This window comes from Podarcis melisellensis (assembly GCF_964234715.1).
Source record: "Podarcis melisellensis genome assembly, chromosome: 10".
Classification (NCBI taxonomy): domain Eukaryota; kingdom Metazoa; phylum Chordata; class Lepidosauria; order Squamata; family Lacertidae; genus Podarcis; species Podarcis melisellensis.
In genome coordinates, this window is record NC_138542.1 from 71,567,800 (window position 1) to 71,584,571 (window position 16,772).

General features: G+C 49.7%; 1 protein-coding gene across 2 annotated transcripts in view; it reads left to right on the forward strand.

The window, feature by feature from the left end:
• Positions 1–658: 658 nt before the first annotated feature.
• TNPO3 (transportin 3) overlaps positions 659–16,772 on the forward strand; it is a 46,133-nt gene continuing 30,019 nt past the window's right edge. For both annotated transcript variants that reach the window (XM_081926880.1, XM_081926881.1), the window contains exons 1-3: positions 659–862; positions 14,322–14,522; positions 16,498–16,571. In XM_081926880.1, the coding sequence (XP_081783006.1) occupies positions 674–862; positions 14,322–14,522; positions 16,498–16,571 (464 nt within the window). In that variant the 5' untranslated portion in view covers positions 659–673. The remainder of the gene's footprint in view (positions 863–14,321; positions 14,523–16,497; positions 16,572–16,772) is intronic.

Here is a 16,772-nt window from a genome sequence, read left to right on the forward strand (position 1 = left end):
GCAGAAACCCAACAGGCGCAGCAAACCAGATAAGAGGGAGGGTTTTTTTTTACCCCCCCCACGTGCACTGCAGCTGTTGAACTTCTGCCTGCCAAACCAGCTGTTCCAGGAACAGCCCAATAATAATAACAACAACAAAAGTATGATATTTTATTTTATTTTGAAAGGCTGGTCCCCTCTCCCATGATTAGTGAGGAGACACGCACAGAGAGAGAGAAGGGCCGGCTCCCTTTTTCCCGCCTCCCGGCGCAGGGCGGGCCACTTCCGGCCGGGCGCGTGCTCCCGCCCGGACGCCTTTGGCGGCGGCCCCCCGCCGCCCGCCCGCCCGGAAGTGCGTCGTCGGTTGCCGTCGGTTCCGGGCGGGAGCGCCGCGAGCCAGCAAAGGACGGGGCAGGACGGGGCCTTGACTGCTTCGCTGGGCCGCGCGGGGTTTCTCCCCCCCCCCTTCGGCGGGGCTCTTTTCCTTCCCTCAGCCCCTCGGGGAAGGCGAGTCGGGCGGCGTGGGCCTTTCCGCCTGGCGGGGCCTGGGCTGAGGGCGCTGGAACTTTCTCCCCTCACGCGGCGGGCGGGGCGCGGTTTCCGCGGGGTGGGGGGGGGGCGAGGCCTCCGCTGCTGCTTCTTCTTCTTCTTCCCTCTCCCGGTAATGGCTGAGGAGGCCTGAGGAGGAGGAGGGATGGATCCTGGTGGCGGAGGCGGAGGCGGCGGCGGCTGCCCGGGACCCGGCACGGGCGGCGGCGGCTCGGGCGGCGGCGGGAAGCCGAACCTGCAAGTGGTGTACCAGGCCGTGCAGGCCCTCTACCACGACCCGGACCCCAGCGGCAAGGAGCGCGCCAGCCTCTGGCTCGGGGAGCTGCAGAGATCGGTGAGCGGCTGGCGGGGGGGGGCAGGGGGGGTGGGGGTGGGGATTGGGGGGAGGGGGGAGGAAGGCGGTGAAACGCCCCCCCCATGTGGGGGTGGGGGGTGGGGAGGGGAAGGGGAAGAGCAGCCCAGGCTCACCAAGGCGCATGGAGGGAAGGAGGGTTCCCCAGGCAAGGGCGCACGTGGGGGGCAGAGGGCCAGGCGTGGGGGTGGTTTGGGGGGGGATCGGGGAGGGTCACGCGAGGGTCGAGGCGGGCCATGGAGACAGGCGGGGGAAGGAGCTAAGAAACTGGAATAGTAGTAATAATAATTGGGGGGGGCAGGGGCCCAGGCGTGGGGGTGGTCGTGGGGATTGGGGAGGGTCGAGGTGGGCCATGGAGACAGGACGGGGAAAGGAGCTAAGAAACTGGAATAGTAGTAATAATAATTGGGGGGGGCAGGGGCCCAGGCGTGGGGGTGGTCGTGGGGATTGGGGAGGGTCGAGGCGGGCCATGGAGACAGGACGGGGAAAGGAGCTAAGAAACTGGAAGAGTAGTAATAATAATTGGGGGGGCAGGGGCCCAGATGTGGTGGTGGTCGTGGGGATTGGGGAGGCTCGAGGCGGGCCATGGAGACAGGCTTGGAAAGGAGCTAAGAAACTGGAAGAGTAGTAGAAATAATTGTGGGGGGGGGGGCAGGGGCCCAGACGTGGTGGTGGTCGTGGGGATTGGGGAGGGTCGAGGTGGGCCATGGAGACAGGACGGGGAAAGGAGCTAAGAAACTGGAAGAGTAGTAATAATAATTGTGGAGGGGGGGCAGGGGCCCAGACGTGGGGGTGGTTGTGGGGACTGGGGAGGGTCGAGGCGGGCCATGGAGACAGGACGGGGAAAGGAGCTCAGGAACTGGAATAGTAGTAGAAATAATAATTGTGGGGGGCAGAGGGCCAGGCGTGGTGGTGGTGGTGGGGTGGGATTGGGGAGGGTCACGGCAGGCCACGGAGACAGGCTTGGAAAGGAGCTCAGGAACTGGAATAGTAGTAGTAGTAGTAATAATAATAGTAATAATAATAATAATAATAATAGGGGTCAGAGGGCCAGGCGTGGTGTGGGATTGGGGAGGGTCACGAGAGGGTCTTGGAAACAGGCAGGGAAAGGAGCTCCAAAACTAGAATAGTAGTAGTAGTAATAATAATTAAAAATTGTGTTCTGTTGCCCCAAGTCGCTCGGGGTGGATGCAGTCCGAAAAGGTTTGGGTCTCCTGCAGATGGGATGGGGCTGAGAAGGGTCTTTGAAGCCAAAGGGTCAGGCTCTGTTCAGAAGGACCCTGTGGGATTGGGCCGAGGGGGACCAGGAGGAGAGACCCTGGGAGGGAGGGATAAGCTGGGGCTGTTGGGTCTGGGTAGGAGAGGGGCGTGGGAAGGAAGTGCCAGGGCAGCCAGAGGCAAAAAGGGGTGGCAGAGGTTGGGTGAGCAAAGTAGCTGCGGGAGATTTTGGGAGGGTGCCGCTCGGAAGGTTTGATGGGGTGCGTGCGCGCAGGCCTCCAGGGACGTTGGGTGTGGGAAACGCCTTTGGGATATGAGTAGACTTGGGGCTTTTGCAGAACGCCGGTGTGTTCCCATGTGATGAGTTTGAAGGCGGCTTCTTCCGAGGCCTTGCAGGGCAAAGGTGGGTTCCTGAGCAGTGGCTTCTCAATCGGGTAGAATCCAAGCCCTTCCCTTTCTCTTGTGCTCCCAACTGCATATGTAAGGGGACTGGCTCGCACCTTCACAACCGCCCACACCCAGCACCCTTTTTCATTCTACTCCTTTTGCAACCGCCGCAGCATGGGTGCTGGAGAAGTAGGCTGGAGAAGTAACTGTAGTCCTCTTTGGAGAGCTGCTGCTGTTTCCTTGATGCGTGAGAGAAGTTTCAGGCATCGGATTTAACTGGCTGTGCACTTTGCAGTGCAAGTCATGGCACTCCTTTCCAGAAGAGGGGGGGATTACAGTTCAAAACGAACGTTGGAAGCACCTTAGCTTGATCCTAGCCCAGTACTCGTTCTGAGGAGCTGAAGATGTAGATACCATAGACGTAACTGTTGTGACAGATCTCTTGGCATCGCACACGGATTCTTCAGCACTTGGCATGGATTTATGCAGAGCTAAGCAAATGTGTGTGTTGTCAATTCGTGCTGTGCCATAAACATAAAAAACTGAATCATGGTGCTAACGCTTCTCTCAAAATAAACCCTGGTTTTAAAAAACACACAGAGATACTTCGCTGCAACCTGTGTAGTTTGACAAGCTGTTTGGGTTAAAAAGCAAATCTTATTGATTTGGGAGTGTCGGTCATGTCCCTTGTTGTAGTGCGCTGCTTAAATCCCTGAGGCTGTGGAAAAGTTGTCTCTCTTGGCCTCAGTCCTGATGGTTTTCCTTATCTCTAATTTTTGCCATGGTGCGTTTCTGTCCAGCTGCTCTGGGTTGTGACACCAGGGGGAGACTTAACTTCCTTTTATTCCTCCCAGCGGCAAGCATGCATGCCTGGATTATTCTGAAAGGGGCCTGGTTTGTGTTGTGGTAGCTTATGCAAGTTCCCTGCCTGTGAAACTCTAAGCCTGCCTCTGAATGCTCAGAAGCCCAGGCTTCATTCCTGGAGGGTAGGAAGGAAATCTAGCCCCTTTTACTTTAGCACGGGCCTTGAGCCTGCATTTTTGCCCGGTTGCGAAACTCACTTTGAATGTGTGTGAGATAAGGAAAGCTACTTGTACTTTGCCTCCCTCTCCTGGTCTTGCAGTTTCTCCCTGTAAGTTGCTTTCAGAGACCAGAGCTAAAGGTTTCGCCTGAGAATTTGAGGGATTCCATGCAGGGCAGCAGCTTGGAGCCAAAGTAGCCTGAATGGTTACTGGCTTCTTAATAGCTTGAATGCAACTGATCTCGTCCTGATTTCTTTGCCCGCCTAGGGAGCGGGGAGGAAGCCACTGCAGTGGGTGGCAGAGTGTAAGGTAACTTCTCCCTGCAAATGTTGATAAGGTTTGGGTGCATTCTTGGGAGTCGCGCCCATGTCTAAAGATAGTTGCAAAGCCAGTGTGGCCCAGTTAGACCTGTCTTCTAGCCTCTGCCTTGGACCCAATTTCACTATTTTAGAGCACCAGAAATTCCACGAAACAAGTGGACTCCCTTTTTGGGATTACCGTCAATATGAACGTGCTAAAGCTCTGGTATGCAACTAGTTTTACTGCAGGACTACGTTGGGAACTGCTCTGACCATGTGGGCTACAATCCCTGTCCTGCCCCCCTTTCTGGGAAATGCTATTTATTTATAGGATAGTTATTTTATTTTGCTTACTTATTAATACATACAAAACAGGAACTCAAGGTACATAGTTCTCCTTTCCCCCATTTTATCCTCACAACAACCCTGTGAGGTAGGTTAGGCTTAGAGTTGGTGACTGGCCGAAGATCATCCAGTTTGATTCATGGCTGAGTGGAGATTTGAACCCTGGTCTCACCTGGCCCAGCACTCTAACCACTGCACCACATGCATATAAACAACGCTCATAATATATATTCCAGGGCAATTCACAGTAACAATTCATAAACAGTATTCATAAATAATAATTAATCAATAAATAAAATAATAATAATTAAACTTTAATAACTAATCAGTTATAAAAGCACCAAAAGTGCTTCAATGACAGTACAGTTACATAATAAAACAGCCAGTGTTTAGAACTTGTTAAGTCATAATTTTAAAATACCGGTACTCTGGGCGCAGCCTCCTTGCACATCTCTTGCCTCTGGGTTTGCAGCTTTAGGGCCCAATACAAAGGACTGCCCATCTCAACAAAAAAATCCCCATTTCTGGTTTACTGCACAATGCATGCCGGGCCAGTCTTCTAAGAAAGTTCTTACTTTGGTTTTCTCTCCTGCAGTCATTCGAGGAGGACAACTGGTGTGCCACTGGGCTCTTGGGACGCTTCTTAAACCCCAAATCTACTCTTTACCTTTCAGAATCATATGCTTTGGAGGATTTAGGCTTGTTCAAATATCCTACAAGTAGGGAAAGTGTCCCAACTGCGACATACAGCAATAATTGTGCCTTTTGGCATCTTAATGACTGACAGATTTATTGTGATACAGTGGTACCTTGGGTTACAGACACTTCAGGTTACAGACTCCGCTTCCCCCAAAATAGTACCTCGGGTTAAGAACTTTGCTTCAGGATGAGAACAGAAATCGTGCTCCGGAGGCGTGGCGGTAGCAGGAGGCCCCATTAGCTAAAGTGGTGCTTCAGGTTAAGAACAGATCTCCAGAACGAATTAAGTTCTTAAACTGAGGTACCACTGTATGTGCTTTTGTAGGTAAGGAACTGAGTAAAGGATAAACCCTATGGGATGGGAGGGGTTAACGCTTGCATACTAAAAACAGGCATGTGCTTGAGTCCATTTTAAGGTATCTAAAGGAGAAATAGAAAAAGGTAGGTTCAGGCATGCCAAGAATGCATATGTGTCATTTTTATACATGCGTTAATATAAGCGTACGTGCTTACCTGGTAAATCCTCCCGCTAAATCCAGTGGAGCTTATTTTCCAGTAAATGCATACAGTAGTAGGTTTACATTTTAAGGTGGCCAAAGACTTTGCTCCAGTTAACTAGAAAAACAAACAGCCTATGTTCTAGAGATGGTACGTTAAAGATGCCTCCCAAGTTGAGAATAAGCCTAGTGGCTTAGACTCAGAGTTGGAAGGAAACCTGGGGGTCATTTAGCTCTGGGGGGGTCAAACCAGCAACCGGGGAATTGTCAGAACCATGCTCTAACCAGCCAAGCTGCATGAAATAGCCTGTGAGCCAACGTCTTTGTTTCAAATCTTACCTTTGCCGGAAACTCGCCTGGTGGGCTTGGACAAACCGACTTTTCTTTCAATCTTGTCTCCCATACATTTTTATCCTGTCCCTTCCCCGTGTAGGTGTGGGCAGTATATAAGCCACCCCCACCCACCCCACACTTTAATCCTCATAACTCTGTGAGATAGGTTAAACCAGGGGTCAGCAAACTTTTTCAGCAGGGGGCCGGTCCACTGTCCCTCCAACCTTGTGAGGGGCTGGACTATATTTTGAAAAAATAAAACGAACGAATTCCTATGCCCCACAAATAACCCAGAGGTGCATTTTAAACAAAAGCACACATTCTACTCATGTAAAAACACGCTGATTCCCGGACCGTCCACGGGCCGGATTGAGAAGGCGATTGGGCCGGATCTGGCCCCCGGACCTTAGGTTGCCTACCCCTGGGTTAGACCGAGAGAGAACATAATCTTGCTTGCATAAATTGCAAGGACCTCATTGGCACCTGGCCTTTGGAGACCTAAGTGGCTGAGGACCCAGACACCTGGAGGAACGTGGGACTCGTAGAATTGCAGCGTTGGAGGGGATCACGAGGGTCATCTAGTCCAACCCCCCCAGCAATGCAGGAATCTTTTATTTTGTATTTTTGCCCTGATGATTCATTGCTGCCGTCCAGTGTAAGAGCTGTCCTCGTAGGACTGGGCATCACCCTGGAATCACCTCTCTTCCTCTCACCTAGAGGGGCAGACATGACCGAAGATGAGCAATTGTCGTGAATGAGATGATTGAGCAAAAATACTGACTCTGGCATGTCGAGACTTTTCTGTTCTGCATGCTGGTATTTTGCTCTTTGTTCGATTCTGTTTGAGTTCTGCTGTGCAAAGAACTTTATAGCCGCTCTTTGATCGCATGAAACGCTGTCCCGTGGAACTTACTGGTGATCCAAATCAGTCTCTCTTAGCTTGCTGCTCTCCAGATGTTTGGAGTTGCAACTTTCACAATCAATTCTGGCCACCATGACCATGTGGATGTAGCAGTATCACTTGTGTGGGTTTGCCCGTGATGCTTCCCATTTGGCTGAATCAGAAGAGTGCTGCATTAAAGGGTCCGTCCTAGTAGGCAGCTGATCCTGAGACATTGGTGCTGTGGCCGAGAGAGGTCCTTGTCATCCCCGCGAGAGTCTTCTTTGTTGACGTCCAATTCCTGGCCTCCAAGGCCAAATCTCTCTAGGCTTTTTGTCTCCTAGACATCTCCCTCCATAGGAGATAGGTAAAGGTAAAGGGACCCCTGACCATTAGGTCGAGTCGTGGCCGACTCTGGGGTTGCGGCGCTCATCTCGCTTTACTGGCCAAGGGAGCCGGCGTACAGCTTCCAGGTCATGTGGCCAGCATGGCTAAGCCGCTTCTGGCGAACCAGAGCAGCGCACGGAAACAATGTTTACCTTCCCGCTGGAGTGGTACCTATTTATCTACTTGCACTTTGACATCCTTTCGCACTGCTAGGTTGGCAGGAGCAGGCACCGAGCAATGGGAGCTCACCCCGCCGCAGGGATTTGAACCGCCGACCTTTTGATCGGCAAGCTGAAGAGGCTCAGTGGTTTAGACCACAGCGCCACCCGCGTCCCCTCCATAGGAAATACTTTCCCCCTTTTTATAGTGCCATCTAAGCCCATTGCACTTGGTTAGAAGACAGGTCCGCTCTTCGAGTGCTGGTGTGAGCAGGAGGCTTGGCAGAGGCATCGACCTACTTGAAGGATCCCGTTTCCACTTTCAGGGAAACGAGACACTCTTGCCTGTGGAGAACTCTCTTCCCTTGCTTCTCCCGTATTCACTTTCAGGCGTCGCCCTGGGCTCTTATGCACATTTGCCTGCTGGGTGGCTTTCGGGACAAAGCCAGGCCCGCTTGCAGCCTCCAGATTAATGCGTTTTCAGCAGCATTTGGGACTTGCACAGGAGCGAGTCAGGAGGTGCCGCAGAAGGAGGACGTTCCACTCTGTTCCCAAAACTGGTTTCCATTCAAGCCCTTCAATATATTTTTATTACTCCTAATCTGTTGAGGGGGTTGTGTACGGCGATCCGGTTTCATTCTTGAGTAGCGCATGTAGGCAGGAGGTGCAAAGGGTTTTGCAGTATTTAAGAGGAAGCTGGGAGGGGAGGGGAGCGGTTGGGACCCAGACATCCCAGTGAAGAGAGGGGCTGTGTTTGCAGTGGTTTCCCAGGCAGTACTCGTGTCTTACCTGGGAGTCACCTGATGTGGGAAGCCCCCCCCCCCCCGCTCCAGTGATTGGCTGCCAGTTGCAGCCCCTTAGTGTTGGGAGGGGGGAAAAGAAACTCTGCACATGCTCAGAGCTGCTCTTCTCACGACAGTTGCTGCAGAGTTGATCCCTAGCTCTGAGAAAGATTCTTGAGTTGTTCTTTTGGAAGGCCTTGTTTGAATTATTCCCCGTGTCGAGGAAGGGTTAGGTGGGGATGGAGAGAAATGTTTGAAAATAAGAGGAGAGTGGCGAGGAGAACAGTGCGTGGGAGAAACTAAAAATCATGTGTCGGCTGGATGCCTGGGGAAGACGATACCAAGTAGAAAAATAATAAAAAGACCGTCTAGCTTATAGTATCCTGGATTGAGGCATTTTATTGAAAGGTTCACCTGCCCCCCTTGGGCTGAAATCCTTTCAGAGTATCCTCACCCCTCTCACCAATGGATTAGGCCAGGCATGCCCAAAGTCCGTTTCAGGGGTCTAACCCGGCCCACTGGTCGGTTTAATACAGCCCCTAAAAAACTCAACAACTTCAATCCTAAACTTTGGTCGGCCCCCACGGCCCTTCACTTCATCATATCTGGCCCTCTTTGAAAAAAGTTTGGACACCACTGATTTAGGCCCAGACAACCATGCTGCTCCTCCAGGATGCTATAAACTAGACGATTTTGACCACAACTCCCAACACAGTGTTGCCAGCTGGCCCAAACCTCTATTCCTCCTGATTCCCATTTTGCTCTTCCAACTAATCACTAACATTTCATGACTACTAAAGATGCAGATGCTGCTGTCATTAGGCTGGGTCTTTTGTTTAAATAGATATTGTAAATTTTGGATTTTTTTGTGTGTGTGTGTTTTGCAAATCTGCCCCCTCTTGATAACCTCCCTCTTGTTTCTCTGTAGCACAGTTTTTACTCCCATTTCAGCTGACACCCACCACCCGATTTCACTACTGCAGGCTGTGATGTGTTAAACAAGAGCAACCCAGAACATTTCGCCTCCCTTTTTGGAGACTCGCTCCAAGTTGGCATAGGCCAGGGGTTGGCTCAGTGGGCCAGAGGCCACTTTCTATGCTCGTAGCCTCCGTTGTTACTTAGTCCAGGGCAACCAGACAAAAGTGGCTCTTTTATAGCTGCTGTGGCACACTCCCCGCCAAGGGCCTCTTCAAATGCACTTGAGTCAATGGTTCTCTTCTCCTCCTGCAACGAGACAGCATCTGGCGGCTCAACAATCTTACACAGAGTGTTAGAAACTCAGATATGTAATGCAATCACCAAATGGCACCTTGCATCTAGGTTACAGTTGCCACCAAGGAATGCCTAGGTGCCATTTTCTTTTGCAATGAAATAATTATTATTGTTATTATTATTTCATTTCTATACCTCTTTATATTTTAAAGGAAAAAAATCTCAAAGCAATATACAACAAACTATAACTTCAAATAAAACAACCCAGAATAAAGCAAATTCAAGCTTCAAGGAAAATATTTCAGATCTTTCCCTAAGGGACATTTTGCTTTCCCCATGTTTATTCACTTACTAATTTATATAGCTGCCCCTAGCAGAAGTGGATGCTGGTGGCGCTGTGGGTTAAACCATAGAGCCTAGGGCTTGCTGATCAGAAGGTTGGTGGTTCGAATCCCTGTGACAGGGTGAGCTCCCATTGCTCAGTCCCTGCTCCTGCCAACCTAGCAGTTCGAAAGGACGTCAAAGTGCAAGTAGATAAATAGGTATCTGGTGGGAAGGTAAACGGCGTTTCCGTGTGCTGCTCTGGTTTCGCCAGAAGCAGCTTAGTCCTGCTGGCCACATGACCCGGAAGCTGTACGACGGCTCCCTCGGCCAATAAAGCGAGATGAGCGCCGCAACCCCAGAGTCGGCCACGACTGGACCTAATGGTCAGGGGTCCTTTTACCTTTTCTGTAGCAGAAGTACTCCAGGAAGCCAGTGTGGTGTAATGGCTAGAGTGTCGGACTAGGACCTGGAAAATCAAGGTCCAATTCCCTCTCAGTCATGAAGTTCTGTGGGTGGCCTTGGTGTGTGTGAACCATGTACGCCTTGGAGAAAAAGGCAGGAAATAAGTGCAACAAATAAGCACTTCTGCTTACCTGCATAAGAAAGCCGGAGAGATCAGCCAGATGGAGAGGTCAGTTGTCAACCTGGCGCCCACAGATCTCCACATAGTCGCAATTGGACTCGGACCAAATGTGCCTGGCTAATTTCTAACACTGCTCACATACTCAGGATCTTGCAAGTTGTGACCTTTGTTGATGCATCTGCTGACATTTTAATGAAACTTTTTGAAAAATCTTTCCTGTAGGTGGTGATTTTGGGCTTTCATAATGGTCCCTCTCTTTCTTTCTTCCTCTCCTCGACTGCCTGTTTGGCCCCAAAGTTGGGAGGCGGCGAACTTTCCTTAAGTCCAATTTCTCCTCGTGGAACGCTTTCCTTGCCGTAAGACATGACAGCGTTAACGCTGATAGTCTTTCTGAAGTTTGGTTGTAGTCTGAATCAGGTTTGCCCTTGATTCATTCATTTCAGTTCACGTTACTGTTTTGAAACGTTCAAATCGAAATCACCTTGATGTGCTTGAAACTGGGTGTCAACTGCTTTGAAAGGATGATGGTGTGCCCTGAAAGGCGGTTTATAAATCTCCAAACCCATAAAAGAGAAGCAAGCTACGTTCTCTGCCCCAACCCAGACTGTGACTGGGGGGCAGCTTTGAGCGGTCTTGTGGCCTCCCCAGGAAGCAGGTGGGCAGCAATCGCCACAACTGATGGGGATACTCCAAATCTCAGTCTTTCAGGCAAACACAGAAGAGTGCAGCAGGTTGCTTTCTGGAATCTAAATAGAATTGTGGTACATACATGCAATCTACCCCTCTAAAACAGTTAACAATCGCTTTGGGAATTGGGTTTCTACTGCAAGGTCTCCTTGTCTGAAAACTCATGAATATTTCAGCTCCATCTTCCAAATAGCTTGTTTGCCACAAATAAACTTCCCGTGGTGATTCCTACAAACTTTCCCAAGGCAGTAGCAATACGTTGGTTTTTTTTAAGCCCAGTTATTTCTCTCCTGCTTCCTTTCTTTGTCTGTTTGGGCATTTCAGATCCTCCTGAGAGCCGTTTTCAAAAGTTTGTCGGTGGGTAACCAATGTCATGCCCTCTGGGCGCTGCTGGACTGCAAAGCGCATCAGTTGCTTAGAGCGTGGTGCTGATAATGCCGAGGTTGCAGGTTCAATCCTGCATTACATTGCAGGGTTTGACCAAATGACCCTCGGGTCCCTTTCAACCAGGGTGGATAAAAATCAATGACTTGAAAAATAATAATCAGATTTTTAAATTTTAAATCAGATTTTTTAAAAAAAATAAATCAGATTTTTAAAATAATATGCTTTTGGAGAAAAAAATATTTCTAAGGGTACTTTTCTATTTAAGTTACATTCTAGTCCAAAGGCTATTCATCAGGAAATAAGGATTTGTTTTAAGTTTTTCATGTGTGCTAAAACTCAGGCTGAGTTTTCTTTCAAAAAATTGTTTAACCACACCAGTTAACAAACCTGGATACATATGCCATGATGTTATTGTTTTAGTTAAATAAATAGTTATTAGGGAAATGTTTGTTTTTCTCCTTCTAATAAGCTACAGCAGAAAAGTTGTCCAAATAAAAACAGTTAACTTATTAAACCTCACATTAATTTCATAATTATTGGTCTGTGTATTTCTAGCAGTATAACCAAATCAGTAATTTTTTATATAACTGTAAAAACTCCTCTGAAGATTTATTATTCCAAAAATGAAACCTTCATCTGGTTGCAAATATTAAGATTATAGCAGCAAGAATGAGTCTTTCTGTTAAAAAATTATTTAAATCAAGTCTTACTGACTGGTGATTTAAATCGTGATTTAGACCGATTTGGTTTAAATCAAATCCACCTTGCTGTCAACTCTATGATTCTGTGACCATTTGCCTTGCTGGCTGATGGGAACTGGAGTCCCCTTTGGCTTCCCCTGAGTTCCTGTGCCCCTCAATGATGCTTGCAACCTTATACGATTCCTTCTGCAGGCTGAAGTGACTGCTTTCATTTCCTCTCCCTTTTTTGCAGTTGTTGTTTAGTCGTGTCCAGCTCTTTGTGACCCCCTCGACCTGAGCACGCCAGGCACTCCTGTCTTCCACTGCCTCCTGCAGTTTGGTCAAACTCATGCTGGTAGCTTCGAGAACACTGTCCCACCATCTCATCCTCTGTCGTCCCCTTCTCCTTGTGCCCTCCATCTTTCCCAGCATCAGGGTCTTTTCCAGGGAGTCTTCTCTTCTCATGAGGTGGCCAAAGTATTGGAGCCTCAGCTTCAGGATCTGTCCTTCCAGTGAGCACTCAGGGCTGATTTCCTTTGGAATGGAGAGGTTTGATCTTCTTGCACTCCATGGGACTCTCAAGAGTCTCCTCCAGCACCAGAATTCAAAAGCATCCATTCTTCGGCGATCAGCCTTCTTTATGGTCCAGCTCTCACTTCCATACATCACGACTGGGAAAACCGTATCTTTAACTATACGGCACCATTAAAAGGGAACAGATCTGTCAATTACAGTTTTATATGTTGTGCAGTCACGGTGTGTGTGTGTGTGTATACGCGCATGCGTGCCAGCCCCTTGGATCTATTCATTTTTCTACATCTACTCCTTCCCCTTTTTCTTGAGGACAGTGTTGTAACATCCTGCCTGGGACTGGGAGGCTAGTAAGTTAGGTGCAACAACCTTGCCCCGGAAAAGAGAGTGGCTGTGAAGGCTGTGTCGCGGTTGTTTCCTCTTTGCTTTAAAGGAGAAAGGAAGTCTTTTATTTGGTTGTTTGTATTGTTGCATGTTATGCTCACTGTATGTTATGTTCACATTTAACGAGGGTGGATTTGTGTATTGGGGTGGGGGGGTTGTGTTATGTTGTAAATAAAATTCCAATGAAATTTTAAAAAATAAATAAAGGGAGAAACGCAACTCATTCTGCACTCCATCCCAGGGAGGGAGGAGAGAGCTGACCCCACAGTGCCACAAATGACGAATAGTCTTAAAAGAGTTGTAGGGCGTTCCTAGGAGGAGAAGGAAAGCAGAGCTTTGTCGAGGTTTGTGTCCATGCAGCATGGTGTATGAGAGTTGCACAGGTCCCTGGCAGAATACGGGCCAGAGCTGGATGGTTATGGTGGTCAGAGTTGGTTGCACACTAAGATCTGGAACCCCAGAGCCCTGCTGTCCAGGGTGAGTAAGAGAGATCAAGGTCTAGGGTTGTAAAGACTGAGGAGAGAATAATTGGGTGCACTCTTCCCACCTTGGATCAAATCTATGCTTCCAGGTGCCATAAGAAAGCTGCTGAGATAGCGCAGGATAGTGCGCACCCCAGAAATGATCCCTTTCAGCTTCTGCCTTCTGGAAGAAGGTCCAGGGTTATAAAGACTAGGACTAGCCACCTGAGAAACAGTTTCTATCCAAATGCGATTTTGGTTTTAAACGCAGTGTAAGGTAGTCTCTGTGGGAGTATATTGTATTTAATTATGGGGTATCAGAATTTTTAGGGGGTTAGCCAGGCTGGGATAGCAGGCTTGTTGGTTTTTGAATGTCTGATGTAGATATTTTCAATTTCGTTGTTCTGTATGGGACAATGACAATAAAAATTATTGTATTGTCTGGGGCAGCCAAGTCCAGGCATGCCAAGGGTGGGAGCCAAATCCATCTGCTCAAGGAGCAGGAAGGGGGGCGTTCACACAGAGCAGGTGCTTGTGCATGTGGCCTGGTGGCCTGTTGCTCAGGGTCGGACCCAGGAGACTTGATGCTGCTCCTTTAGTGGCCTCAAACAGACTTGCTACTAGTTTTGAATTGTGCCCTATCTGACAGCTTGCTGTAGATCAGGGCTTCCCATACATTTTGGGGGCCCTGCTCCCTTGGCTGGTTCCATAAACCCAATCCCAGCGCACCCTGACCTATGAAAAGCATAATTCAGAATAGTGGTTGGCGCAGCCCACTAAGGAAGTTCATAACACAGTGAAAACAGTAACAATCAATTGCATGTTTATTCAAAACGCTGTTAAAACTGTTTAATTAATTCAGCAAACTGGATGGACTCAATCCAGCTTTTCAAAGTCAGATCTTTACATCTCCAGTACTTTGCTGTCTCCCCCATACCATTCACTTCCAAATCTGGGACACCTACTGGGATAATAACTAAAGATCTAATAATTGAATAATAATAACGAAAAGAATACAAGTTTTTAGGGTCTTTTGGGAGATCGGGGAACTCCTTTGCTGGCTGTCTTTTGCAACTGATCTATGAAACAAGTTCTTTGGAGCTTGAAGCAGCTGATAAACACACACACACCACACATGCCTTTTTTGCCCTGATGGCATCCATGCCCCCTTTGTCTCGCCCCAAGGTCCACGCCTGGGAAATCTCGGATCAGTTGCTGCAGATCCGGCAGGATGTGGAATCCTGCTACTTTGCCGCTCAAACCATGAAGATGAAGATCCAGACCTCGTTCTACGAGCTCCCGACGGACTCTCACGTCTCGCTGCGGGACTCGCTGCTCACCCACATCCAGAATTTGAAAGACATGTCCCCTGTCATCGTCACCCAGGTGAGCAGTGAACCCCAGGTTTGTGGGGAGCGAGTGGCCATTTCAGAAGGCAGCCACCAGCTTGCATGGCTTTTCAAGGGGGCTTCACAGAGGGGTATCTTTTATCGGTGGTTACTGGCTGGGTTGGTTCACGTGCTGCCTCCACTGTCAGGTAGTATGCCTCCCATTGAAACCAGTTGAACAATACCAGTTGCTGGAAACCACAGGAGGGGAGAGGGCTCTTGTGCACGGGTCCTGCTTGCATCTAGTTAGCTACTGTGAGAACAGTATTCTAGGCTAGATGGGAACCTGCAGACCCAGCTCATGTTCTTTTAACCTTTAAATCCCTATACGGCCTAGGACCCTTGTACCTATGGGACCGCCTCTCCTGGTATGTCCCACCGAGGACCTTACGGTCTTCAAACAAAAACATCTTGGAGGTCCCGGGCCACAGGAAGGTTAGGCTGGCCTCAACCACAGCCAGGGCCTTTTCGGCCATGGCCCCGATCTGGTGGAACACTCTATCACAAAGAGACCAGGGCCCTGCGGGACTTGACATCTTTCCGCAGGGCCTGCAAGACAGAGCTGTTCCGCCTGTCCTTTTGCCAAGGCACAGCTTGACCCCCTCCTTTTGTAATCCTCAAAGCACTCTAGCCCAGTGGTTGCCATTAATTTGATTCTGAATTGATTCTAGAATGAATTGATTTTAGAATGTATTTCAATTAATAGATTGTGATTTTATGTAAACTCTGTTACTTTTACTGTTGTTAGCTGCTCTGAGCCCAGCTTCAGTTGGGGAGGGCGGGGTATAAATAAAAATGTATTATTATTGTTAATGTTAATACAGTGGTACCCCGCAAGACGAACGCCTCGCGAGACGAAAAACTCGCAAAACGAAAGGTTTTTTCGTTTTCGAGTTGTCTCGCAAGACGAATTTCCCTATGGGCTTGCTTCGCAAAACGAAGCTTGCCCCGGGGACAGCGGGTCTTCTCTTTTGAAGCAAGGGGCGGCGGGGAGATCGCTTCTCCCCACCGCCCCTTGCTTCAAAAGAGGTCCGGGGGCAGCTCTTCCCGCTGCCCCCGGACCTCTTTTGAAGCAAGCGGCTGCGGGGAGATCGCGTCTCTCCGCAGCCGCTTGCTTCAAAAGAGATCCCGGACCTCTTTTGAAGCAAGCGGCTGCGGGGAGATCGCTTCTCTCCGCAGCCGCTTGCTTCAAAAGAGATCCCGGACCTCTTTTGAAGCAAGCGGCTGCGGGGAGATCGCGTCTCTCCGCAGCCGCTTGCTTCAAAAGAGATCCCGGACACCTGCCCCAGCCGCTGGGCTTCGTAGCGCTGCTGCGAAGCCGGGCGGGGGGGCGGGAACACCTGCCCCAGCCACCCCGCTTCGGAACGCTGCTCCGAAGTGGGGGGGGGGGCGGGAACACCTGCCCCAGCCGCCGGGCTTCGTAGCGCTGCTGCGAAGCCCGCGCCCCCCAGCCTTCAGAAGAGGTCCGGGGACAGACTGTCCCCGGACCTGGTCTGAAGGCGGTTTCCCTAGGAACGCATTAATTGATTTTCAATGCATTCCTATGGGAAACCGTGCATCGCAAGACGAAAAAACCGCAAGACGAAGAGACTTGCGGAACGAATTAATTTCGTCTTGCGAGGCACCACTGTATTAATATTAATATTATTACCTATTGCCCCTGGCAGCTCAGTGGACTTTCAAAAGGTACCCTGCCTTTTCCCCAGTCTCCCTGTGAATTCCAGTCACAACAGCAGGCACCTGCCTTTAGCCTTTGTGTCTCTTTGGGGGGCTTCCTGGCTGTTTAGTGTCAAGCAGCGTTCTTGGACTTGAATGACCCCTTGGTCTGAACTCCTCCAGCAGGCAGCTCTTACATTAACTGAAAGCCAGGCCCAATTGTAGCGGACCGTTCCTTTGCGGTGGGGAGCCACATCTTTTAGCTGGAAGCACCGACCTTTGACCTGTGTTCTCCTACCGCCTCTCTCCCCTTGCAGCTTGCGTTAGCCATAGCAGACCTCGCCCTACAGATGGCCTCCTGGAAGGGCTGTGTGCACACACTGGTTGAAAAGTAAGTGGCTCCCTTTTCAAATCTCCCTCTTCTCCCCACCTCCAGTTGAACCTTCTATACCCTGTCATAGAATAGAATCATAGAATCATAGAGTTGGAAGAGACCACAAGGGCCATCGAGTCCAACCCCCTGCCAAGCAGGAAACCCCATCAGAGCACTCCTGATAGATGGTTGTCAAGCCTCTGCTTAAAGACCTCCAAA